Source organism: Maniola hyperantus, chromosome 7 (genome assembly GCF_902806685.2).
Source record: "Maniola hyperantus chromosome 7, iAphHyp1.2, whole genome shotgun sequence".
Lineage (NCBI taxonomy): Eukaryota > Metazoa > Arthropoda > Insecta > Lepidoptera > Nymphalidae > Maniola > Maniola hyperantus.
In genome coordinates, this window is record NC_048542.1 from 2523689 (window position 1) to 2549852 (window position 26164).

Genomic DNA, 26164 nt, shown 5'->3' on the forward strand with positions numbered 1-26164 from the left:
TCTTAGTTTTAAGATGTGATGTGTGGCACAATTTGTAAATAAACGTATTTTCTTTCTTTCTTTATTTCTAGCAACTCATACAAAAATAATCCAGACGAACATAATCGTCTAATTCAGTTGTACACAATCACTAAACTAAATTTGTATTTCTCAATCTGGTGCTATGCTTTTCCGCAAAGAGCATTATAAAAGGGATGACAATACATATGACCCGTCATTTTAGTTGTCTGTCAAAAATATGTCTGTTTTCGTGCACTGATGTTTCACTACACATCTAGACGATAACAAGCTTTTATACCACTTCTATTTTGCATTCTGTGATCGGAACTAAGCGTTTACACCGCGCCTCATATGATACTCTAATTTCATTTGTATGAAACCATGAATCTATGATATACCTATGGATATAGCACTCTTAATGCCTACTTAACGCTATCCCACTTCGACTGCCCAGGCGAGAGCGAGAGATCGTACACCACTGGGGACCGACCTCTCGCTCTAATCTAAGTCGAAGTAGGATAGCGATAAGTATAAGTCCCGCAAATTGCTAATGCGCGTGGCCGCCATTTTAGTGACGTCAGCACTGTTTGGAGCTGATAGTATATTTTTATTTACCGTCAAAATGACGTCATTTCGATGTTAATGAGACACAGTTCCCGCGCAATAGCAATTTGCGGGACTTATAGATATTTACTTCAGGTAGATATTAGCAGCGTCTGATCCACCTTTTTTATACATTCATGTATAAACCACTATCCCAATATTAGCTATACACTTCACTTCACTCTTCACAATACAAAGATTTAATTCAAAACATTGACTATAATTTATAATTTAGATATAACAAAGTTAAACGCGAAAGTGACTTTTTAACTCACTTTATGCCATTTGATTCACTTTTTGACATTTATAGCTAATTTTGTTTCACACAATCTCTAAACTCAAAGCACAGGTCCAAATCTAGTGCTATCCTTATCCGCAGCAAGCATTATGAAAGGGATAGCAATAAATGTAGACCTGTTATTTTAGTTTTCAGATAGCGTAAAACAAAATTACCTCCAATACCGACCTTATGTGGTAAGAAATAAGGTCCATATTTCCAAAGATGATTTAAAGTGATACACTATCAAAAAGTGAGTCAAATGATAAGTATGCAAAATGGAATGACTTTCAAAACATTTCTTTTTATCATAATAAAAAGCAACAAGTCAGAAAAATATGCCCCTATATTATTATCTTACAAATTACAATACGAAGCATTCGTTGATAGGATGAATATGAAAATGCACTCTAAATCCTGAGGTATAAGGTTCACATTCATAGAATATGTAAAAAAAGTTTTTTTATTACTGTCTCACCTTATAGTAAGTGATGATGCAGTCTAGTATGAAAGAGAGATAGCGTGGAAAAGGTATGGCAGTTTTATTGAACCTCTGATTGTTTAACTACATGGCATCGTACCAGAACGCTAAATCGCTTGACGGTCATTTATGTCGGTAGAGTGGTAACTAGCTACGACCGAAGCCTCCAGGCTAAACCTGAGCTAATTTGGAAACTTTACAGTTTACCACAAAAAAAAACAACAACAACTGACAGTTTAACCATACAAGCACTTAAACACACATTAGTTAAACTTGTTTTATTTTTTGTAGTAAGACGGAAAAAAATTCAAATTACTCCAGCGGGGAGTCAAACCCCGGACCTCCCACTTAGACCATTGCGTCATCTGGCTTGAATCTCAAGACTTATGTTACATATTCATGTAAAGTACTACCACTTTTGTAAGTCGACAAAGTTCATTTGGGCAGAAAAGCACAACCTAACGCCGACTAAAACCGAATGTACACCAATGAAATGTAGACCTTATTGCTTGACGTTAAGATTTTAAACACAAGAACAACAGAGGCTCATGCTATCTCGCTCATAATTCGCGCGTACAAATAATGGCGCGTACGCAACAACTAGTAGCGGACGGAAAAATAAGATTTCTGCGCAGGTACATCGGCGTTACCTATAAAAGTGGTAGCACTGTACATGCGATTTGTTCAATAACAACATTGATAATTTTCTTCATAAGATGGAATTACACAAATATTATAATCTGATAAAGTTCTAAAAGTACAGTATGTAGTTAATAATTATTAAATTATATTGTAGCAAAATATTTGATTCAGAAAAATATGCAAAAATGTAGTTGGCATCTTTATATTACATATAAAATGACTCTAGCGAATATTCTTAGTAGATTAAAGTAGAGATGAATTTGAAAAAGATTACGACGTATCGATCAGCTCTGAATAAACTAGGTGTTGCAGGAATGTTTTTGAAAAGATGTTTTTGATTGGTAACTTCTTTCCGCGGATAGGGTATGGAAGATGCCTCTTGCTTAAAAGGTATTTAGGTTGTACGTGGCAGGAAACACGGACGCCGGAAGGGCATTCCACACTCTCTTTAAAAGAGCAACCGCCGAGATTCTTGCTGGTTCTTCTCGGTACGAACGACATTCCGAACCAGTGGTAAATTAAACTAGTTGACGATTCAAAAGCACTTGTAAAAGTTTATTTGAATAAAAATCTACTCTATTCTATTCTACACCTCAGCGGTTCGTATCAGAGACGTTCGTGTGATTGCCAGTTACTGTGAAGAGTGTGGTGAGTGGTTTAGTGTGGAGTGGAGGGGAGACGAGGGGTCAGACGACGACTACGAGCGGCACGTGGATCATAAAGGCGACGGCGGCACGCCACGGCTCGTGGCCAGGCCGCCGCCGTCCAGTCGAGGCCAGTCCACGAACTCCGTGCCGTGTCTGCGTACACACAGAAAAATACATTTCTTTTATATTGTTACCATTATTCACACAAAATAAAATAACTCCCGTGTAATAATAATAACCGTGGGAACTCTGATTCCCTGGTTTATAAAGTTGCCTTTGTCAAGTTTTGGGATGCAAGCTACTCCTGTACCAAATTTCATATAAATCGGTTAAATGGATGGGTCTTGAAGAATGCCATGGGAACTCTTTGATTTTCCGGGGTAAAAGTAGCCTATGTCCTTCCCTGGGATGTAATGTTGGGCCGTGAAAAGCTGGCAGACAGACAGACAGACACGTTTGCATTTATAATATTTGAATTTATTCATACTAGGGTGTGAGATAAAGCCTGGTCTCCACCTATGCGGAGAGCAGAGGAGATCTGTTCAGTCAACTAATCAGATTCATAATAAATTACGTGAAAAAATTATCACGTGATTTTTTTTAAATCGAGCTTGTTAAACTACATGTTTGTAAAGATATTAAAGATTTTATTTATTTATTTATTATTTATTTAAATCTGATTGGCCGACCGCACACATCTCCTGTCCGCTCCGCTTAGGTGGAGATCGGGCCTAAGCGTGTCTGCCAATCACCTGAATATAAAGGTGAGCGTGGCTCCGACGGCCGCGCCCCAGAACATAAGATACAGCAGCACTTCTGTGGAGCTGCGCGAAGGGAGCGCGGCACTCGCGCAGAACATCGACACCGCCACCAGCAGCACCGATGGGAACTGACCAACAAACACACAGGTTTACTACATTTCTTTTTAGTGTTCCGTCACCAACGTCCACTTAAAATATGGACACTGACAGTTTGCCTCGTCCACAAAGTAAAAATCGAGCAAGCGAGCTATGTTCGTATGTATGTCGTTCTGGATTTTTCCCTGAGAATGATACCAGAAAAAAAAACCAGAACGAGGAAATTCGCAGAAGAACAAAAGTGACCGACATAGCTCAAAGGATTAGCAAGCTGAAGTGGCAATGGGCAGGTCATCTCCACACAGGACTCCACACTTTCAACTGTCTTGTCTGCCCTACCCCTAATATTTTTGTAAAGTGCGAAGCCAGAAGCTCGTAAAGGAGGACTTGAATGAGAGCCGAGTGGAGCAAAGGGAGAAGGTGGCGAAGTGAGCCCGTCACCTCCATAGCGGAACGAAGATCGAGAAGGTAGCAACAAGGACTTCAGGGACAAAATCAGCAAAAATGAAATATAAGAGAGCTATAACTATATTATTATTTGCTTAAAAATGGTCCCAACTTTAAAATTATTATACTAAAATATAAAAAGATTCTTTTTAATTAAAATTATTCGTTTTTTTCTACACTTCTGATATTTTTTCATAAAATTCATATTTTTTTAATAAAATGCTGTCCAATAACTCACTGTAATATATTTCCAGTCACGATCTCGCCGCAGAGGACACAGCACGGTGTTGCCTTCACCGTCCACTACCACGTATTTGCCTAGAAACAAGTCGATGGCATCCTGAAAATATAATATTATATTTAGAGCCTCCATAGATCAAAGGTTAAAGGAGTGGACTGAAAACCGAAAGGTTCGTCCCCGCCTGTTGCACTATTGTCGTACCTACTCCTAGCACAATCTTGACACTTAGTTGGAGAGGAAAGGGTAATATTAGTCACTAGCTTGTTTGCGACTTCGTCCGCGTGGACTACACAAATTTCAAACCACTACTTCACCCCCTTAGGGGTTGAATTTTCAAAAATCCTTTTTAGCGGATGCCTATGTCATAATAACTATCTGCATGCCAAATTTCAGCCCGATCCATCCAGTAGTTTGAGCTGTGCGTTGATAGATCAGTCAGTCAGTCAGTCACTTTTTCCTTTTATATAATTAGATTTAACATGGCTAATATTCATTAAAAAAACTATTATTTAAGACAGAAATATGTCTTTGGTATGTCATCGACTATACCTGACGGAAGCCGTCGCTGAAGTTGTTCTTGTAGTATCGCGTGAGAGAGTTGATCCCATCCCTGAGCAGGCCCAGGCGAGTGCGCTTGCCCGTGCGAGTGAAGTCGGTTTTCAGCGCGCCAGTGCCCGAGTATTGCACCGAAATCATATCAGCGTGGTCTGCCCATACCTATGCCAAACAAAAATAATGAAACCCAAGCATCAATGTTATCCATACTAATATTATAAATGCGAAAGTATGTCTGTCTGCTAGCTTTGCACGGCCCATCCGTTTAACCGATTTTGAAGAAATTTGGTATAGAGATAGCTTGCATCCCGGGGAAGGACATTCGGCTACTTTTGATCCCGAAAAATTAAAGAGTGCCCACGGGATTTTTAAAAACCTAAATCCACGCGAAGTCGCGGGCATCATCTAGAGTTTAATTAATTAATTAATTATTTTAATTAATTAATTAATATAAATAAAATATAATAATTTTTAAAAAACGGAACACCAGCAGTGAAGAAGGAAGTAGAAACCCATAAGAGTGAGACCATAATTCTCTCCCCGGAATAAATGATCTGTATTTCAATTTGAAAAAACTTACAGTGTTAAACAAATTGTCTAAATGCGGATGCTGCTCGTCTCCCGAGCTGACCGCGAGCAGCTTCAGCACGGCCAGCAGCTGCCTCTTGGCGAGTAAGCTCTGGACCACATTGGTGCGATCCAGGCAGTCCACGCAGTTGGTTCGGAACACGCCGCTCTGACGGAGCAGCACTGTGCCGCCTCGGGACAGGAAGTAGCCGAATTCAGTCTAGGAAGATATTAAAATGTGTTACAAAATAGTATTACAAACAAATTCAGGTATCGCAAAACGCCCGACAGACGCACAGCTTATACACATTTTTCAGTGAAAGTAATTTTCACCGGACTGAAAAATCCGGTACGATCCGGTTTTGACCGGTCTGATCCGGTTCGATTTTTCCATTTTAATGGCCGGCAGCGAAGCGTCCGTAAAAAGCTTTACTTGAAAACTCAATGCGAGCGTAGCTAGCGCAAAATGTACGTAGAGAGAGCGTAATTACTGAAATATATTTTTTCCCACTCTGGCAATTGAATTGTTATGATATGATTCATGCTAACCAATAAACTGCAAAGCTATACCTTTCACATCACGCTACAATTCAATGTTTTAACGCGGCGAAAAAGAAAAGGAAGATCTTGGTTCATGATCGAACAAGTCCATACCTGTTCATGCGCTATTCGATCGATGAGCACGTTGAGTCTATCGTATCTCATGCCGCGGCACTCCGCATGAAAATCAAAGGGTTCGTAGCGCACTGCGGGCAAAGCGGCCGCCGCCACGGCCGCCCTGTAGCCGCGCTCCAAGTCCTCTTCTTTGCCGTGCTGGTCGATCTGTGCAAAATTTTAAAATATTTTTTTTAAATAATAAACTACTATAAACGGTTAGAGCACACATGAATTATTGAAATATGTCCGACTAGATTCGAACCCTGTATGCCATGCCTACATTACATCGATGTAACGTTGACCAGCTGGAATCGTCATGAGAAAGAAACACATCCCTCCAACTTAAGCCTCCCTCCCCACTCACAATGCGCCTTACGCGCCCGTTCCGCATCTAGTATGCTTCATGCCGCGCTGCGAAATTCTGGCCATGATTAAGGATCATGGATGGAGGACTAAATAAATAAATGTATTCTTCTAAGGAACGGAAACCTCGTAGCGCGAATACGACTTGTTTTAATAACATTTCAACTTTCCTACCACTATATACGACTCATCGATCTCTTTAGTTTGACAACCATGTCATCAACTGAAACTTACCAAATTCAGGAGCACTTGATTCCCATATCTCTGCAACTGGTCCCTCAGATGCCTGGTGTAGGCCGCGACGTGATCTTCGGGTGATAACGCGACGGCGGGCTTGTACTTGAGGTTAGGGTACTGGCTCCAGTATAGAGGGATGGACCCTCTGGTTTGGACGAAGGAGGATTTCTCGCCACCCCGCTCGACTATTTGTTCGGTTTCCACAAAGTTTGCTACATTGCCCTGTGATTGCGAAGATTATTTTATTATCAGTTTTTCATGTAAATCAATATTTAAAATATAAATTGTGGAATTTTATTTTGGCTGATAAAGATTTATATGGGAGCATGGTCTTTTGATTCAAATGACAATAAGGGCCAAGGAATTGGTCTTGTGCTAGTCTACACTTTAAATGTAAAGATATAGAAAAAGATCACGAAGGCACAAGGCAGAATTTAAACCTGTATTTTTTTTACTATTTTAGCCCAAATGCCCAAAATATTCGGGAATTTTACAAGTATACTAATTAGTAATTGTATTGTTCAAACTTCAACCGTTGAACAGTGAAACCACTTTTATAAGTCGTATCGGCAAAATAATTCGTTTGCGCAGAAAAGTGCAACCTAACGCCGCGCGAGCGCAACCTAAACCCAAGAATGTATGCCAATGAAATACAGACACAAAGTCTGATTGTCTAAAACCTGCATCAATCATTATTACAATCTCAATTGTTCTGATTGGCTGAATTTGTGCGATTCTTGTTGCAACAATGAGCAACAATGCATTGTGGCCAATAGTGAGCGAGCATTAACCAATCAGAGATGATTGCGATCGTGACATTGTAGCTGTCAAACAACCGCGGTAGGGCCCCTTATTGCTTGACGTTAAGATTTTAAACACAAGAACACCTTTTCTTTTTCCTCTCTTTATTTTCTTTTGGGGGTTTAGTCATAGGGTAACTATGTCACCCCAGTAAGTTAGGAATCGGGACTCAACCTTGTAAAACCAACCTGTGCGTCAATCCCACGTACAAACAGCCTGGTACCAGCTCTGTCCACACTGCGCCGAGACACAAGCGACCACGACAACTGGTGGCCGTTTACTGTCACCCGGTTTATTGCTACAACTGAGCATATTGGTTAAGAAAATTGTTATTCGCGTATAGAGAGCGCAGAGCTAATACCTGCGCAGTGGGCGATCTATCGTACATTAGGTAGTATGAACAATGGTGATAGTATCTACATCTAGTATATGCCCGTGCCTTGGTTCATTCAGGCATTTCGTTTTGCGAGTAACTTGTTATTTTTTTAAGTGCATAGAACTAAGCCACCCGGAAATTCTTTTACCCCTGTTCAATGACTGTTCAGTGAAATAACATAGAAATTGCAAAAGAATTGTATGGATGACAAAATGTGCAAAAGGATACATCCTTCAATGATGGGAAGCGCAAATCTGGAGAACTGGTGGTGCAAGTACTCCTTGAGGAGGTGGCCGTTCCACAGGAAACGGGAGTCCGCGCGACTCGCTAGCGACATCTAACAAAGAAAGAAACGTTTATTTAGAAACTAGATGATGCCCGCGACTTCGTCCTCGTGGATTTAGGTTTTTTAAAATCCCGTGGAAACTCTTTGATTTTCCAGGATAAAAGTAGCCTATGTCCTTCCCGCACGACGCACTCAGCAGCACCATGTCATCTGCATAACTTAAATTATTGACGCAAACGCCGTCAACATGGCAACCGACACGCTGCTTGCTGTGTGCGATGATCAAATTCATCCATATACAGGTTAAATAGAGTTGGAGACGTTAACCCACCTTGCCTGACACCACATTCGAGCTGATATGAATCCGACATTGCCCCCGCCCAGCGAACATTGTTTGACTGATGCGCATACCAATATTGAAACATATTGACAAGTTCGTGTGGTAATTCTACACGCTTAAGTTTTTCCCACAGTAGATAATACGCCACCATGTCAAAAGCCTTGGATAAGTCGAGGAAGCACGCATACACTGGTGTCTTGCAGTCTGTGTAATATATATTATAAAACCTTACCTTGTGAAAATCTGGTGGAACAGAGTGCAACCTCTGCATGGAGTGAGAGAGGTCGTAGCCGTATGAGAAATATATTCCGGGCGTGTCCAGCGCCGCGCGGAGCAACCGCTCATATGTGTTGTTGTCTTCAATCTGTAAACAAGTAACTTAAATAATGCAAGCCACCAAAATTTTGGCCTGCACGAATATAATATACATGGAATATTAATTATCAAAACCCGGGTATCTTTAAAACAAAAGTGAATAGGCATCTTCTAGGTAAACGTGGGACATCTTAGGCCTCATCATCAATTTCTATCAGGTGTGCTTTTGGACAAGTGTTTGCCTATAATTAATAAAAAAATCTGCCTCAGTGATAAAATTACAAATTGATGACTTTTAGGTACATTTCAAAATCCACAGTGCTAAAATGGCACTGGGCTTTCTCACACCAGAAAGTGCAGGCTTGCGAACGTGTAGCAGTCCCTGGAAAAGACCTATGTTCACTGCTAATAAAGAATTGTATTTATCAGTTAATGATGATGATGAATATATCTGTGATGTCATATATAATAATAACTTCACCTGTTTATTGGTAAGATGGTTAGTGGAACGTGAGTATGGTATTATATCAGTGCCTGCTAGTTGGAATACATCCTGACCATTTATTTTACCAATCTGGAAATAAATAAAAATTTGAAAATTTTATTATATGTATACTATATTTATTATGTTTGGTCTGTAGCATCTAAGGCCAAAGATTTATTACTCAGGTCTTGATATCTAAATTTATAAAAGGCAAAGCTTACTGACTGACTGATCTATTAACGCAATGCTCAAACTATTGGATAGATCAGGCTGAAATTTGGTGGTGGCGGTGGAGTGTTCGATACACACAAAATTAAAAATTAAAAGAGCAACCGCCGAGTTTCTCGCTGGTTCTTCTCGGTAGGAACAGCAGTCTGAACCAGTGGTAAATTAAAACTACCCGACAATTCAAAAGCACTTGTAAAAAGTTTACTTGAATAAAACATATTCTATTTTATTCTACAGTGCAAATTCAGGCAAAGAAAACGAATTAAACAAGTAGAGAATTTAAGGCAAAAGCTGAACGATTAGATTTTGTAATATATATCATAGAAATATTAGAAACAAACATAATATCCAACATATTTTTTACGTAAGTATATCAAAAAGATAATGAGTAACATGTCATATGATCCCTTACAAAAATAACAAGTTGAGTAAACAATTATTAAAATATAAACATACCAATATCCTATACTTTGCTACAACTAGATACATTCCAGATATAAGTTTGATGGAGCCTAGAAACCCACACACTGGTTTGTATGCATTTGCTGGTATTGGTATCTTCACTGTTTTTATATCTGAAAAATATTAACTGTAAGAGATATAGACTATCTTATCCTACCCAAAACTAGAACAAATTATGGCAGAAAAACCCTTACCTATCAGGGAGCTAAACTTTATAACCAAATACCTGCACATATAAAAAATGTACACTCATTCAATGCATTTAAAACTGAATTAGCAGCTCACATTATGAGTAATGCGAATCACTTCGACAAATGAATTGAATGAGTACCTAAATGGCAAATATTTGTAAACTTTATTTTTAGAATTAAGTTCTCATGTAAGTGACTTTGTCTTTATGAGAATAAACGTCTTTAAACCTAAACCTGACTATGGGTAGAGGTATGTGGTATACCTATATAATATTGCTAATGCGCGTAACCGACATTTTAGTGACGTCAGCACTAGACTGAAGTTTCGAGCTGATGGTATATTTATATTTCGGCTGACGTCAAAATGACGTCATTTTGATGTTAATGAGACATGGTTCCTGTGCAATAGCAATTTGCGGGACTTATAACAAAAATTATAATTATTGATTTGATTGATTCATATAAAAATACTTCAATGACTCATCCATAAGAACATTTAACAGGAATAATTGTCACATAGGTGGGTCTAGAAACATAGATAGCTTTTGAATTACACATTTATGTGTGACTGGCATATTTTTGCTGTAAACATTGCGCTTGATAAATTATTTAACATGACAAATGAGTATGAAGTACCAAATAGTTAGTGCCACAGATTATTTCAGTCTTACTACTTTAAATGATATGCTACTTAAATAGACTCATTGATATAATATAGTGCAATTCAGTTCAGCTCACACAGCACTGTAGACTAAAATCTAACAAACACCTCTCTTTCTATCATATAAACTCTTATCTCTACTCTTGTAAGGAGTTAATGAAAGGTTGCAATACCAGAAGTATATTTCTCAGTTCACATGACCAATTGAGTCTGGCCTGGTTATAGATAGTTTAAAAACAGGTTAAGTATGAATCAGACTCACACATGAAGGTTTCACACCATCCTACAAAATATCTTAAACCAGTATAGTAAAAATTGACACGTTAATGCTGGACAACACAATCTTGATGTGATTTGATAAACTAATTATTTCGGGAACACAAATCTACTTTTTTATGATGGTACCACAAATTCACAGTTTTCGGATTTTTTCTTTTACATGTGCTATAAAACATTGCTATCTGTCAAATTTCATGATTCTAGGTTAACGGGAAGTACCACATAGGTTTCTTAACAGACAGACAACAAAGGTTCTTTTTTTCATTTTGAGGTGCAGAACCCTAAAAATAACAGAAGGATTGTCCAGACATTAAGTACCTTTGACTGAAGCCTCCGCAGTGATTCTGTCAATGACCAAAACCTCTGTCGGATTGATGGTTGGTTCAAAATAAAATTTATCAGCTGTTGTGTACCTGGAACAATAATTATTATTGTTTTTGATGTTTCTTTCTTTTTAGACATTTTTCAGTGTTGAACTAGTGGTAGTCAGTACAATAATAGTACTTAATAATAATTGGATACAACAAAATTGGTAGGTATTCTATAAGTATGTAGGTATTTAAACTTAGGAATGTAAATATCTATGTCATTTATTTAATTTGATTAGAAAATTATGTACTAAAGTAGAAATTTAAAGTAATTTTCTACTTGAGTATCTAAAACTTCAGAAATATGGTTAAAACATAAACTAGGAAACACCTGTTAATTTTGACAGCATAGCTGATTACACTGTAATTAAATCAGTGTTAAATAATTATTACTTACAGTTTGATATCATCGTGTATTAATAGTTGTTCAGCCATTTTCACTGAGTTTCCCCTATTAAATACTGAATTACTTAAATCATAGCATTTACAGACAGTGGTTTCTGTTTCTGTGTAACCTGAAAATCACAGATTAATAGGGCTGAAAATGCTGAAAATTGGAACAAATTACCAAAACCACAAAATCCCTAATCAAATGACAAAATGACATTGATCGGTGACATTGATTTTGATTCATCTGTCATCAACAGTGAAGTAGGTATCTGTGGCAAAAAGTAAATGAATATTTTGTGAGTTGTAAATAAAACCGTTTCGATGTTTATTGAACGAACTTTAAACTCAGTTTACGGGTTTGTGAATTGTGAGCTTTATTTTAGGTTTTACGTTTTTTTTATTTTAATAAAAACATAAAAGCAAAATATTTTACATTATTATAGTGTGCCTCATTACTGAATTTCTGAACGTTAACTATAATGTCATAGTCACATTGATATTTGTGTGAAACATGTGCACGGACCAACCAGACCAATAACATATAGGAATTAGGATACATGTGTTTTTGAAAGCTAAGCTAACCTAAAAAAACTTTTCAAAACCGGGATTTTTAGTATTGAATTTTGTGTGTAATGTTTATATTTTTAAGGCAGTGAAAAAGTAAAACTTGAAACTTTTTAAATCTTATCAGTGTACAAATTATAATAGTGATGGAGGTGGAAGGATATCCAGGGTTGATAAAAACAATCACTGATGACCAAGAAGTTGAGGATTTCTCGGAAGAATCCGACGTGGAAGAGGATGTATGCTTACAGAAAATTGTTACAAATTAAAAAAAAATCTTTTGCTTTATGGTTTTTTGGGGACCACCCGCAAAGCCCCCAGTTGAATTTTCAAAAAATCCTTTCTTAGCGGATGTCTATGTCATAATAGCTATCTGCATGCCAAATTTCAGCCTGATCCGTCCAGTGGTTTGAGCTGTGCATTGATAGATCAGTCAGTCAGTCAGCTTTTCCTTGTTTATTGTTATAAATTATTAGTTTTCACTAGCACTTGTTTTAGCCTAAGTGTATCTTAATTTTTATAGTAAAAAATATGAATATAATTGCTACCTCTTACTTATATCTCCTTTTGTAAGCTTCTATGAACTATTATTCAGATCTTAACAATCAAGCTTTAATGTCTATTCATTGCATTTCTTTAGAATGTGTTGTTGAAGATGATATTTATATAAATGATGTCCAGTAAAACGTTACAGTCTCTTTGTAGACAGAGAAGGTCAAATGCTATCAAATGATATGTGAACACCTATGGGCGAAAAGGGCTTAGTTTTTCAGTTATTGATTTTCATTCAGAAAAAATATGTATTTGTTTTCTTTCTTTATAATTTAATTTAAAAAAAGTAAGGCATATTGCCAACTTTTTATTAAGTTTTTAGAAACTTAATCATCCTTAATCAACATACAAAAAATAGTTTGTTCTTTGTATAAAAATACATATTTTTTCTGGAAAACACAAAACGATCAATAACTCAAAAACAAGCCCTTTTTGCCCATAGGTGTTTACAGGTCATTTGATGGCATTTGACCTTCTTTACAACGTCTTAAAAAGATGTCACATAATAAATATCAAACATATGCCCCTTTTCCCTGCTTCAAAATGTTGCTGATTTTAAATACTATATAAAAAACAATAATTTAAAACAAAATTATCAAAATCAGAGCTGTTTCTGAGGACTTCTGACTCCACTATAAATCATCTCAAATTATTTTCCAGTATCAACCAACAAAACAAAAAGTGAAAAGGAAAGCTGATTTTGATCCAAAATTTAAATTTGTTGGTTCAGTTGAAGAATACAACAAGGTGAGTAAAAAAACCAATATTATTTTTATATCTATACTCTTCATCATCATCACCATCATTGTTGACTTGTAGATGTCCAGACAGAGGTCTATTTTAGAGACCTCTACATGCACACAGTCTAGTGCCTGATTATTCCACCAGCTCCCTGCAAATACTTTGATGAAGTCTGTCCACCTAGTGGACGGATCTGTAACTAATCGTAGCTTTAGTTTTAAGTTAACGTAACTAAAAATATCACAATTAATACAATCACAGGTTTAAACATTATTTTAAAAAAATGATTTAAAATTATCACCACTATCATCTGTAATTCGACCATCAAAAAGAGTACCTACAATAGTACTTACTTTAAATAAATGATTTAAATTAATTGAATTGAATCTTTAACTGTATAATCAGCATTGACTGAGAGTCTAGTATAAAAGATTTTTCTTCTAGCGATTATAAATTTAGAAAACACCAAAAGAATTGCCACCATTATGTGTCTAAATAATGTGAAAACTTAAAACTACTGCATGTGGGTCACATTCATTAGACTCTCATACATTTTGTATCATCTATCTTACTCAAGAATGGATTTAATATTTCACTAGCTTTTTACGCAACTTTGTTAATGTGATATAATAATATATTATATCCTATAACGCTCAGAGGTAATGTAGCTATCTATCAGCAAAGATAATATATTAAACAAGTACAGATCGCTAACTCTCTATTTAAAATTGTAACTAGTTCAAGACTATTACTAGATGGCGTCACTTGGTTCGTATGAAATATATTTTTTATGGATTTGACGAAATATCATATTTTACTTGTCTGGTTCATCAAATTTATTTATATTTAGTAACAAAATACAAAATTTTCACAACATCACCATCGGAAAAAGTTAATTCTTAATTTTAATTATTGACTCATTGAACTTTACGATATCCATAGCATTTTGCTTTGGATAGCTGAAGTAGTATTACAAATTTCCAGTAGATGGCGTAACAAAATGACTTGTTACTTGAAAATAAAATTATTATTTTGCCTTTGGATTGGTGACGGTTGAATTTGACGGTGTGTTACAATTTTCTGAGTGCTTTTATTTCTTTTCCCTATTTCGTTTGTGAATTGTTTCTGCTATATGGACTCCGAGATTCTGCTAACCCGATTACTTGTGCTTGCTCCTGGATTTTTGATGATGCCAAACTGCTGACCTACGCTTGATAGCGGACCCTTTGATGATTGCCTGTGATTTTGGATTTCGTTTATTATTTGAGTAAAATTTGAGTTGGCTCTAAATAAAATTGAGTTTCATCAGCTGTTCGATATATGCCACTAAATAAATTCGATAACTCACATTTTAGCTTGCACAATAATGCCATCACACTATAAGGAGTTGACCTACAAGGTACCGGCGACTTAAAGGAGTTTTACGCAAGCTTTAAATGAATGTATGACGTTAGCGATCTTACTTGTATATATTATCTTTGCTATCAGTGAAAGAATTTTCAGAATTGGATCATTAGTTCTGAAAATTACTCTTTTAGTATACAAGCTCACAAACTAACTACCTCTTTATTAGTATAAAATAGAAGATGGAATATGAATGTAACTTCAATAGTTATAATAATATTGAAGTCAGGACTTTCGATTTACTAATGAATTGTCTAATATCTTTTAGAACCCATGGGATGACCTACAGAAATATGTGCGAAGAAATGTGAAGAGAACCCTAGACCAAAAGATTGAGCAAAAACGAGCGGAGGCCAAAGTTAAGGGGAATGTTGATGTGGACACAGATTCAGAGGCTGAAACTAAAGGTTTTGCTCCACTATAAATCATCATCATCATCATCATCATCAACTGATAGACATCCACTGCTGGACATAGGTCTCTTATAGGGACTTCTACATGCCATGGACTTGCGCCGCCTGAATCCAGCGGCTCCCTGCGACTCGTCCGATGTCGTCCGTCCACCTAATTCGAACTGGCTAGACTGGACAAATGGTTACCTTTTATTCAAAGCATCTTGTATCATTGAGATGATGATGCAGAATATAGAATTCTATTATTTCTTGTGTAGTAAAGATTTTTTTTTACAATATACTTCCATTTATGTTCTAGATAATGAAGTGGATGAATTGGAAATATCTGACGATGAGCTGAAGAAGGATGAAATCAAAACTAAAGCGAAGAAATTGACAAAAAAGCAAAAACTTAAAGAGGTATTTATCAATTTAGCTATTTAAACTCAGCATGAGTTAAAACAGCACTTTGTCTATATGTTATATCTATAGAAATTGTTATTGTATAATGCACAAAAATGACTTCTCACGCGCTTCAATTTAGCTGTAGTATGATTTTAGTTCTTATTTTAAAGGTGAACCCATAGAGATTACATCAAAAGGTGGTGAACCATACTTTTAACATGACAGTTGACTATACTATTTTTTAAATTGCACTGCACAAAACATTCAAATTTCTTTTAGGATTTAGAAGATGAAGACACCAAAATAGAATATGACGCAAATTTCTTTGAGGAGCCACCACCGTACGATGAGCAGGCATCGTTCTATATGATGAACCTGTCCAGACCTATGCTGAAGGCGATAGGCAGCCTCAACTACGTGCACCCCACACCAGTGCAGGCTGCCACTATACCTATAGCTTTGTTAGGTATGTAACACCATTCATTTATCCAATATCAATTTTTTTTTACAAAGAAATAGCCCTGAGGTATCACACCTATCAGAAGTGATGCTTTTTACCAGCTTTTTCTATTTCATACGGTCTCGCACAGTTATATACAGAAAAAATTTGCCACATTTGTTAGTTTAATCTATAAAAGGAAAAGCTGACTGACTGACTGACTGATTGATCTATCAACGCACAGCTCCAAGTACTGGACGGATAGGACTGAAATTTGGCATGAGATAGCTATTATGTTAGGAAAGAAAGGATGAGAAGGGATGTTTGAAAATTCAACCCCTAAGGGGGTGAAATAGGGATTTGTAATTTGTATAGTCCATGCGGACGAAGTTGCGGGAGTAAGCTAATCAGTACCCTTATTACAAATGCGAAAGTGTGTTTGTTTGTTGGTTTGTTGATTTGTCCTTCAATCACGTCGCAACGGTGCAACGGATTGACGTGATTTTTTGCATGGGTATAGATAAAGACCCGGAGAGACATATGCTTCTTTTTATCCCGGAAAATCAAAGAGTTCCCACGAGATTTTTAAAAAACCTGATTCCTGATGAAGACGAAGTCGCGGGCATCAGCTAGTTTGTTAATATAATTAAAAAATCTTTTAATTGTTGTTGTTGTTTATTGTGTGGCTTTTAGTAGTTTATTATTAGGAGTAAAGTCTTCTTTCTTGACATTGTCTTTCCTTTTCCCACCCAGGGAAGGATATATGCGCGTGCGCAGCGACTGGCACGGGTAAGACAGCCGCCTACATGCTGCCCATACTGGAGCGACTGCTGTACAAGGCGGGCGGGGAGAGAATCACTCGCGTACTAGTGCTAGTGCCCACGCGTGAATTAGGTGCTCAGGTATAAGCCATTTTAAAATTAAAGCTCGTGATTTTTTTATTTATACTTTACTTTAGTGGACTGAAAACCGAAAGGTCGACGGTTCAAACCCCGCCCGTTGCACTATTGTCGTACCTACTCCTACCACAAGCTTGGCGCTTAGTTGGAGAGGAAAGGGAAATATTAGTCATTTAACATGGCTTTAAAAACAACAAAACAAAGGAGAAAACGGGTTCTGTACCTCCGAAGGAAAACAGGAACCTTATCCTATAAGGATCACGTAGTTATCTGTCTGTCAAGAAAAGGGAATCAAAACCTATAGGGTACTTTCCGATGACCTATAATCATAAAATTTGACATGTAGGTAGGTTTTATAGCCCAAGTAAAAACGAAAAAAACCCGAAAACCATGAATTTAGGGTTACATCACAAAAAAAATTAGAATCTGTCCCTGAACAAAGATTAGTTTACTTAAATCACATGTACACGGCGCTGTCCGTCATTAACTTGGAGATGGTACGGAACCATTCGTGTGCGAGTCCAACTCGCGCTTGACCGGTTTTGTAACTAATCTCACTTAAAAAAACATGGCAAAATCAGTCATATTATGAGATGATGTTAATTTTTTTGTAATCTCACCTAATCTGCTGACTATGCCAGGAGTGTGATGAGACTCCGATGTACGTAATTTGCTACATGCCCCGCTCTAATGCATAAACGTAACATCCACGCTCTTAATCCCAGTGCTCTACCTGGAGGCCACAAGTATTGGCACGGGACTATAAAATAGGCTAGTTGACACTTTTTTTAAGTAGGTCTTAAATGGTTAATATTTGTCCTATTAGATCAAAAAAATTAACACTATATTTTTTTGCGCCCTAAAAACCGTAAAACTTTAATTTAAAAATATATTTTTCTTAGACAGGTGAAAACACTGTCGGCCATGTTTGGCCGATAGATTATCTGTGCTCTGACGTCATGCATTTGTAAACAACAGCATAACCTCCCAAAGTTTAATAAACATGACTTCTATACTAGTTTACATGAAAAATATAGTAATTATCGTTATTGAATCATCCGAGAATGTAAAAAACGCATCGATAAAGACCACAGGAAAGTTGTGGACTAGAGTGCCCAGTGAAATAAATATACGTAACACGCGAAGACTTGCTTAAAGGGATCCTATATGACTAACGACTTCAACCCAAATTTATTATTGCAAAGATCACTTTGTTGTAAGTCTTACTTAATAACTTATTCAGTTTATAAAGAGAAAACGATATTTTTTCACGTTTACTATGAGTTTTCAGAAATATATAAAAACTAGCTTATGCTCGTGACTTCGTCCGCGTGGACTTCATAAATTTCAAACCCCCATTTAACTCACTCAGGGGTGGAATTTCAAAAAATCCTTTCCTAGTGGATAGCTTCTCTTTACCTACAAAGAACACACAGACCAAATTTCATGTATCTAGGACCAGTTGTTTAGATGTTTAGGCTGTGTGTTGATATATAAGTTAGTCAGGACTTTAAATTTTATATATATGGATACTACGTTAGTCCCCGCGTGACATAGGGATGACATTTCTTTGTTTACATATTTAATGACGTCACATCATGGCTGACAGCGTTTTCTGCGTTTCAAATAAAAATAAAAACTGTATTTTTTTAAATTGGATTTATATATCCATCCTGCGTTTTTAATAATTGTTATTGATATATTTCGTTGTCTTAAGCAAAATACTATAATAAATAATCATTTATTGGACGAAATTAGATATGAGTCAAGTAGCCCATTGTTTCCAATCACAATGGATCGGAAAGGCTCGAAGAACAGGCAGTTCAACCTGCATAACCCCAAAAAAGATATCTCCTAATTTGCCCAACGAAAATATATCGGCAATCTATTTTCAGGGATATACACAGGAAATTCAACCTTCATAACCCCAAAGAAGATCTCTCCTAATTTGCCCAACGAAAATATATATAGGCAACCAATTTTTTTCAATTTTCAAAAGATTCAATTTTTTCTCAGGTTCATTCAGTGACGAGACAACTATCGCAATTTACATCTGTTACCATCGGTTTGTCTGTAGGAGGTCTAGATGTGAAATACCAGGTATGTAACATTTGGGAGATTTAAAAAAAATATATTTATCACAAAGTTCAACATGTTTTAAACTTTGAAAAAATTAAATATTATGTTTTTGTGCAAAATCGGATAGTAAAAATGGGACTAATTAGCGTTTAAACTTTTTATCCCGGAAAATCAACGAGTTCCCATGAGATCCAGGCGAACGAAGTCGTGGGCATCAGCTAGTCTATACATGTAAAAGAAAAAGCTGACTGACTGACTGAATGATCTATTAACGCACAGCTCAATTTATTGAACGGATCGGGCTGAAATTTGGCTTGCAGAATAATAGCTATATTATGACGTAGACATCAGCTAAAAAAGGAGATTTAAAAATTCAATCCTTAAAGTTAAAAATTAAAAATTATTATTATACCAGTAAAAAATTTGTGTAGTCCACGCGAACGAAGTCGCGAGCATAAAGCTAGTTAGTTATATTTATAAAAAATGTTCCTCCCAGGAAAGTGTGTTACGTCACAACCCGGACATCGTGATAGCGACCCCGGGTCGTCTGATAGACCACATCAGGAACACGCCGTCCTTTGGCTTGCACTCCATTGAGGTGCTGGTTTTGGATGAAGCCGACAGGTCAGTCAACATTTACAGTTTTATGTTCCACTGATGATTGATGATATTGGGGCCGATTCTCTTGTACACAATCTCTAAACTAAACTAAATTAACAGGTTTAAATCTAGTGCAACATTATGAAAGGGGTAGCAATAGATTTAGACGTGTCATTTTAGTTTAGTTTAGAGATTGTGTACTAGAGAATCGGGCCCAATATCATGAAAACTGGGTTACACACTTATTATGTATTGTTTGGTAGAAGGCTTCGGCCGTGGTTAAATCGCAGTCAAGGGTTAACTTGTAATCAATAAAAAAAATGTACAGGTGGTGGGATGATATTCCACATATTTGCACCAGATTCACCTTTTCAGCCACCATAAGAACTTCTTGACTCTTTCGACTTCGATTGGGTTTTTTAAAAATAAAAATGGCGAGCTAACGAGCAGGTGGGTCACCTGGTGTTAAGTGATTACCGCCCCATGAACATTTGCAGTACTTAATTGTGAGTATTTGTTATTCATGAGCTTAATGCAAAGTGTAGACATTATTGAGAGAGTACACTTTCATCACTAGAATGCTGGACGAATACTTCGCGGAACAGATGAAAGAGATAATCCGGCAGTGCTCTCCCAAACGACAGACGATGCTCTTCTCTGCGACCATGAGCGACGAAGTCAAGGACTTGGCGGCCGTATCTCTCAACAAGCCAGTCAAACTGTTCCTCGACTCCAACAAGGATGTTGCCTTCAATCTGAGGCAGGAGTTCGTCAGGTGAGTTATATATAGTTGTACCTATTTGGGGGTCCTTAATAAAAGTATATAGCATATCTGAGTAGGCAGTAGGGGACAATCCTTCACCTCCCATGGCCCCACCAACCTCTCGGTTATATGGGCCGAATTGCGGGAGGGTGCCCGTTCGGTACTTGCTCTTGGCATTTTCCCGGGGCGCCTTCTTGACTCCTTACAAATTATTTTGTCTCTTTCTTGTTCCTTATGCTCACTCTCCCCCCTTGGGGGCTAGACGTCACTAACACAGCTGTGATCTCCGCTGCTGCTCCTCCGTGGTGCCGGCCTGGCACCTGTACTCTCCGAGCTGCTTCGCCTCTTATGCCAATGGTGCGCGAATTCCCGTAGCCGGTTGTAGTTCCCCGCCGATGAGACGAGGTCCGTGTAGAAGACGGGCCCCGCTTCCCCGCGTACGATCCCATCCAACATCGTCACTCGCAAGTCCTCATAAAGGGGACACGTGGACAGGCGGTAGGGGAAACTAAGCGTTTGCTCTCAGCTAATCATCATCATCATCATCAGCCTGTGGACGTCCACTGTTGGACATAAGCCTTTCCTAAACAGCGCCACCACAACCGGTCCTCAGCCTTCCTCATCCAGCCACTTCCCGCCAGCCTCTTTATATCGTCGGCCCATCGTGCTGGAGGGCGTCCCACATTATGCTTGCTTAAACGCGGTCTCCACTCAAGGCCTTTCCGGCTCCAACGGCCATCGCCTCTACGACAGGCATGACCTACCCACCGCCACTTCAGCTTGCTAATAGTTCAGGCTATGTATGTAGTTCTCCTGCGGATCTCCTCATTTCGAATCTTATCTCTTAGGGATCGTAACATAGCCTTCTCCATAGCTCGCTAAGCGACTTTGAATTTGTGAACAAGGCAGTTTGTCAGTGTCCACGTTTCAGCACCACAGGTGAGGAAATACTCTCAGCTAATACTATGAAAATATCGTTGCATTTAGAGTAAAAGGTCATCGTGTGCCAAATTAAAGCTAAAGTCACATTGTTCTCCACTTCGCTTGTGCTTTTTCTTCAAAATCATTGCATGGTGCCTAATGCACCATACAGAATTCTGTATTCTCGCTCTTACTGAAGTGTTAAGTTTTATTTTATTTGATCAACCCATCGCCGGCTCACTACAGAGAACGGGTCTCCTCTCAGAGTGAGAAAGGTTTTGGCCATAATCTACCACGCTGGCCATGTGCGGATTGATAGACTTGACACATCGTTGAGAACATCATGGAGAACTCTCAGGCATACAGGTTTCTTCACGATGTTTTCCTTTACCGTTAAAGCAAGTGATATTTTAATTACTTAAAAACGCACATAACTCCGAAAAGTTAGAAGTGCGTGCCCGGGATCGAACCCCCGACTTCCGATTGAAAGGCGGACGTCCTAACCACTAGGCTACCACAGCTTGCTAAGTGCTAAGTAATAAAATCTAATATTAATCAATGTAAAATGTCGTAGGATCCGCAAAGAGCGCGAGTCCGATCGCGAGGCCATCTTGGCGGCGCTCGTGTGTCGCACGTTCAGAGATAGAGCGGTCATATTCGTGCAGACCAAGAAGCAGGCTCATCGGCTCCACGTGGCTTTGGGGTTGTTGGGCGTTAAGGTAAGTATCAACCACAACATAAATCACCATCATCATTATCAACCGATAGACGTCCTTTGCTCGATATAGAGCTCTTTTAGGGACTTCCACACGCCACGGTCTTGCTCTGCCGCCACCCAGCGGCTCCCTGCAACTCGTTGTGTTGTCTGTCCACCTAGGGGGGCGGGGGCGGGGGGGGGGGCTTTGAACGCTACGCATTCCGGTGCGAGGTCGCCATAACGGTTTTTTTTTAATAAATCCTATCACTATGATGCGTAAACGAATATGACGAAAGAATTGACTATGGCTCACATTTGCGATATATTTTATATATTTGTAACAGGTAGCAGAATTGCACGGCGCTTTAAACCAGCCACAACGTCTAGACTCCCTCAAGCGGTTCAAGGACGAACTAGTCGATGTACTAGTAGCTACAGACGTTGCCGCCAGAGGTCTAGATATACCCGGTGTGAAGACTGTGCTTAACTTCACCCTGCCCGCCACTTTGGAACACTATATTCATAGGGTGAGTTGAACTTTAGTACGTTGACATAAAGTTTATTTTAGCGTAAAAAATGATGTAAAAAGTAACTAGTCGATGTACTAGTAGCTACAGACGTCGCCGCCAGAGGTCTTGACATACCCGGTGTGAAGACTGTGCTTAACTTCACCCTGCCCGCCACTTTGGAACACTACATTCATAGGGTGAGTTGAACTTTAGTACGTTGACATAAGGTTTATTTAAGCGTGAAAAAATGATGTAAAAAGGAACTAGTCGATGTACTAGTGGCTACGAACGTTGCCGCTAGAGGTCTAGACAGATCTATCATCCAGTGTATGGACACTGTGTCTCCTCTTCTCCTCCGCGCCGTCTGTTTGACTACAGTCTGACGATCGTAATCACCTATGCGTGGCTGGCATTCTCTCGCAGTCTTGCAGCAAAACAAAGATAGTATGTAAAGGGGATGTTACCCTTATCCGTGTCTGTAGGTGGGCAGAACAGCGCGCGCAGGCCGCGCCGGTGTGTCCGTGTCTCTAGCGGGCGAGGCGGAACGCGCGCTGGTCAAAGCCATCGTGCGGCGCGCCAAGCGACCCGTCAAGTCGCGCCAGGTGCCGCCCGACATCGTCGCCAAGTACAGGGAGAAGCTGAACAGGCTGGAGTCCGAGATTGGTAAGATTCACATCCATACTAAAATTAGAAATGCGAAAGTGTGTCTGTATGTCTGCTAGCTTTTCGCGGCTTATCCGTTTAAACGGACAGTGGTACTAATTCTGAGCACAACCTAATTTTCGCAGTAGTCGAGTATTCGCATCCTCTTCTTACTAATGTAATTTGAAAAGGACAGACGCAGTTTGACAGTTTTAAATTGAATTTTTAGATGGTAAAACCCGTGATTTTAGCGCACAGTCGCGAGCCTACTGTTTAAATTTGTAGCGTGCACTAAAATTTAGAGTCTTTAAATGTAAAGTTCATGTTCTGTCCCTTTTTAGCATTGTTGTTTAGCAAAAAAAAAAAAAAAGATGTAATCGGGCCATTTCTGGCCTGCATTTTTTTTCATAATATCACTTCAATAAACTGACCGGATGTCGATTATTCCGGTCGGACATCCGGTCAACATAGTCAGTTCACATATCGAATCCACTAAAGGTCGGTTACTGGTTATGGACAGGTCGAGATGACGCTGGGGAGGGAACGCCCCGCAAATCCGGACAGCCCCCGCGTTAAGCCAGTGCGGGTTAGCGCGGGTCACGTACGGGTGTGTGGGGTGTCCCCCCGCCTCATACCTCGATTGCCATCTCACATCTCGACAGCAATATATTGCGTATCAAATTTAAGCTGTCACATTATAATATTCACAGCGACAATCCTGGACGAGGAATACGCGGAGAAGCAACTAAAGAAAATGGAGAAACAGACAACCAAGTTGGAAAGCGCCATCAAGAAGGATGACGGGCCCAAGGTGGAGGTGCAGCGGCCGCACGATTGGTTCCAGACTCCTAAGCAGAAGAGGGAAGAGAAAGAACGGTTGGCGTTGACACTGCATCCTGGGAAAGGTCTATATCAAGCTCAATACATGATTCACATTCTTTGCCCTCAGCTTTGAATTTTCCAAAGCCTAGCTGGGACTCGAACTCGGGACTGCTACTTATAATAAACACGATTACTGAACCAGAAAGATCTTATAGTAGTTCAGCGAAATTTATTTCTGTTAAATTATTATTTTTATAATTTTTAGGGTTTCGTACCTGAGAAGAAAAAAGAACCCATTTATTATAGGATAATTTCGTTGTCAATCTGTCCGTCTGTCGTGTCTGTCAAGGGTAGGGTGTCTGTAATAGGGTACTTCCCGTTGACCTAGAATCGTGAAATTTGGCAGGTAGCAATGTCCTAATAGCAAAAGAGAAGGAAAAAATCCGAAAATTGAGAATTTGTGGTTACATCACAAAAAGATTAAAAAGTGTTATTTCTCGGACGATGGTACGTAACCCTTACATGGTGCGAGTCCGACTCGCACTTGACTATTTTTTTTTGTTTTGTAGTGGATAAATGCCAAAAGGGAAAAGGCAAGAAACGCAAGCACGGCGACGACTCGGACGACGACGACGATACTAAGAAGAAGAAGAAGAAGAAGCAAACTAAACACACGCCCAAAGACTCGGCGGAAGAACGAGTCAGGCGGGAAATGGAAAAGGTACTTATGTATTGCGAACTACTTGATACTAGTTCACATGTGAAAAGAAATCTTCTTTGATTATTTCACTTGAGAACAGCTTGACTTGGTTCGTATTTTTGGATGAAAATCTCTTCTCATTTTCTTCATTAGCAAATTGCATCCATGTGAAGCAGGGGCGGGTCGCTAGTGAAATAATATATTTATTACACTGATATGAACATAATAATATACAAGTTCTCTGGAAAAGTTGTGCCACATTAAATGTCAGTTATTTTTTATGTCGATTCGAAGCGCTTTACCGAGATAAATTACGTAAAGTAGACACTAGGGAAAAAATACCAAAAACAACTCAATGAACTCGTGTGTTCATTCCGGTTTATCTAACGGTGTCTGCAAGTGTCTCTCAGCCATCTGCCGTAGATATGAATACTAGTGCTTTTGCTATGTCTGCCACGCTGAGCATGCTGACCTTTACTCTCAAGCAATCACCCAAATCGCGCCTAAAGATGTTTTACTTTAATAATATTCTTTTATCAGGTGTCACTTCTACAATCAAGAATGGCTAAACGTAACAAGAAGCAACGCAGGATACGCGCCGTTGAAGACGACGACGACCGTCCGGCGAGAAGTGCCAACAAAAACTCCAACAAAGCCAGGAAGAAACAAACTAACTTTGCAAGCGACCTCACCGATACTTCCAGAACCTCCACTAAACGTTTGAGATACGAGGCCAATAGGGTACAGAAAGGCAAGCCCTTACAAAGAGGCAAGCCTATGCAAAAGGGCCGAGGCAAGGCTATCAAGGGAAAGCCAAAAGGCAAGACGTTTGGTAAACCGCAAGCGTCTAAACAAGGACCACGTCGAAAAAACTAAAATAAAATTTTATTGAATATGTGACTTGTGTTTTTTATTGAATTTATAATCAGTATCGAAAAAATATTGTTTTTTACAATACTAAATGCGAAAAGGGTGTCTGTTGGTTTGTCCTTCAATCACGCCGCAACGGATTGAAGTGATTTCTGTTTTCTTGCATGTCCATATTGTACACCGGAGAGCTCCCGGAGAGTGACATATGCTACTTTTTAATATCCCGGAAAATCAGAAGCTCGCGCGGTGTTTAAAAACCTAAACCAAGACAATCGATATAGAAAGTAATAGTTCAGAATTATGAAAAATGTACATTAATCTAAATCCTTATTATAAATGCGAAAGTGTGTTTGTTTGTCCTTCAATCATGTCGGAACGGTGCAACGGATTGACGTGATTTTTTTGCATGT

General features: G+C 38.7%; 2 protein-coding genes and 1 long non-coding RNA gene across 4 annotated transcripts in view; 2 read left to right on the forward strand and 1 right to left on the reverse strand.

The window, feature by feature from the left end:
- Window positions 1-229: 229 nt before the first annotated feature.
- Sac1 (Sac1 phosphatase) lies at window positions 230-11927 on the reverse strand. 2 transcript variants are annotated; one of them, XM_069499765.1, is made up of 15 exons: window positions 11913-11927; window positions 11763-11880; window positions 11316-11410; window positions 9861-9979; window positions 9174-9266; window positions 8610-8741; window positions 7980-8088; window positions 7564-7679; window positions 6572-6796; window positions 5972-6139; window positions 5331-5537; window positions 4745-4912; window positions 4193-4294; window positions 3403-3539; window positions 230-2803 (listed from the first exon to the last, which is right to left on the reverse strand). In XM_069499765.1, exons 2-15 carry the CDS (start codon window positions 11798-11800, stop codon window positions 2719-2721), a joined length of 1794 nt encoding a protein of 597 aa, XP_069355866.1. In that variant the 5' UTR covers window positions 11801-11880; window positions 11913-11927; the 3' UTR covers window positions 230-2718. The 2 variants fall into 2 exon arrangements, with proteins under 2 accessions (XP_069355866.1, XP_034826009.1); XM_034970118.2 differs by lacking the exon at window positions 11913-11927.
- LOC138402599 (uncharacterized) overlaps window positions 8115-26164 on the forward strand; it is a 55397-nt gene continuing 37347 nt past the window's right edge. Inside the window, exon 1 of the long non-coding RNA XR_011236957.1 lies at window positions 8115-8155. This is a non-coding gene — a long non-coding RNA (uncharacterized lncRNA). The remainder of the gene's footprint in view (window positions 8156-26164) is intronic.
- Window positions 12314-25784, forward strand: Rs1 (Dead-box helicase Rs1). Its single transcript, XM_034970117.2, has 15 exons — window positions 12314-12558; window positions 13532-13618; window positions 15285-15423; window positions 15728-15828; window positions 16093-16279; window positions 17006-17154; window positions 19168-19251; window positions 19727-19854; window positions 20408-20605; window positions 22089-22233; window positions 22556-22738; window positions 23203-23383; window positions 24073-24267; window positions 24754-24905; window positions 25425-25784. The coding sequence occupies exons 1-15, from the start codon at window positions 12466-12468 to the stop codon at window positions 25758-25760; spliced, it is 2358 nt and encodes a 785-aa protein (XP_034826008.1). The 5' UTR covers window positions 12314-12465; the 3' UTR covers window positions 25761-25784.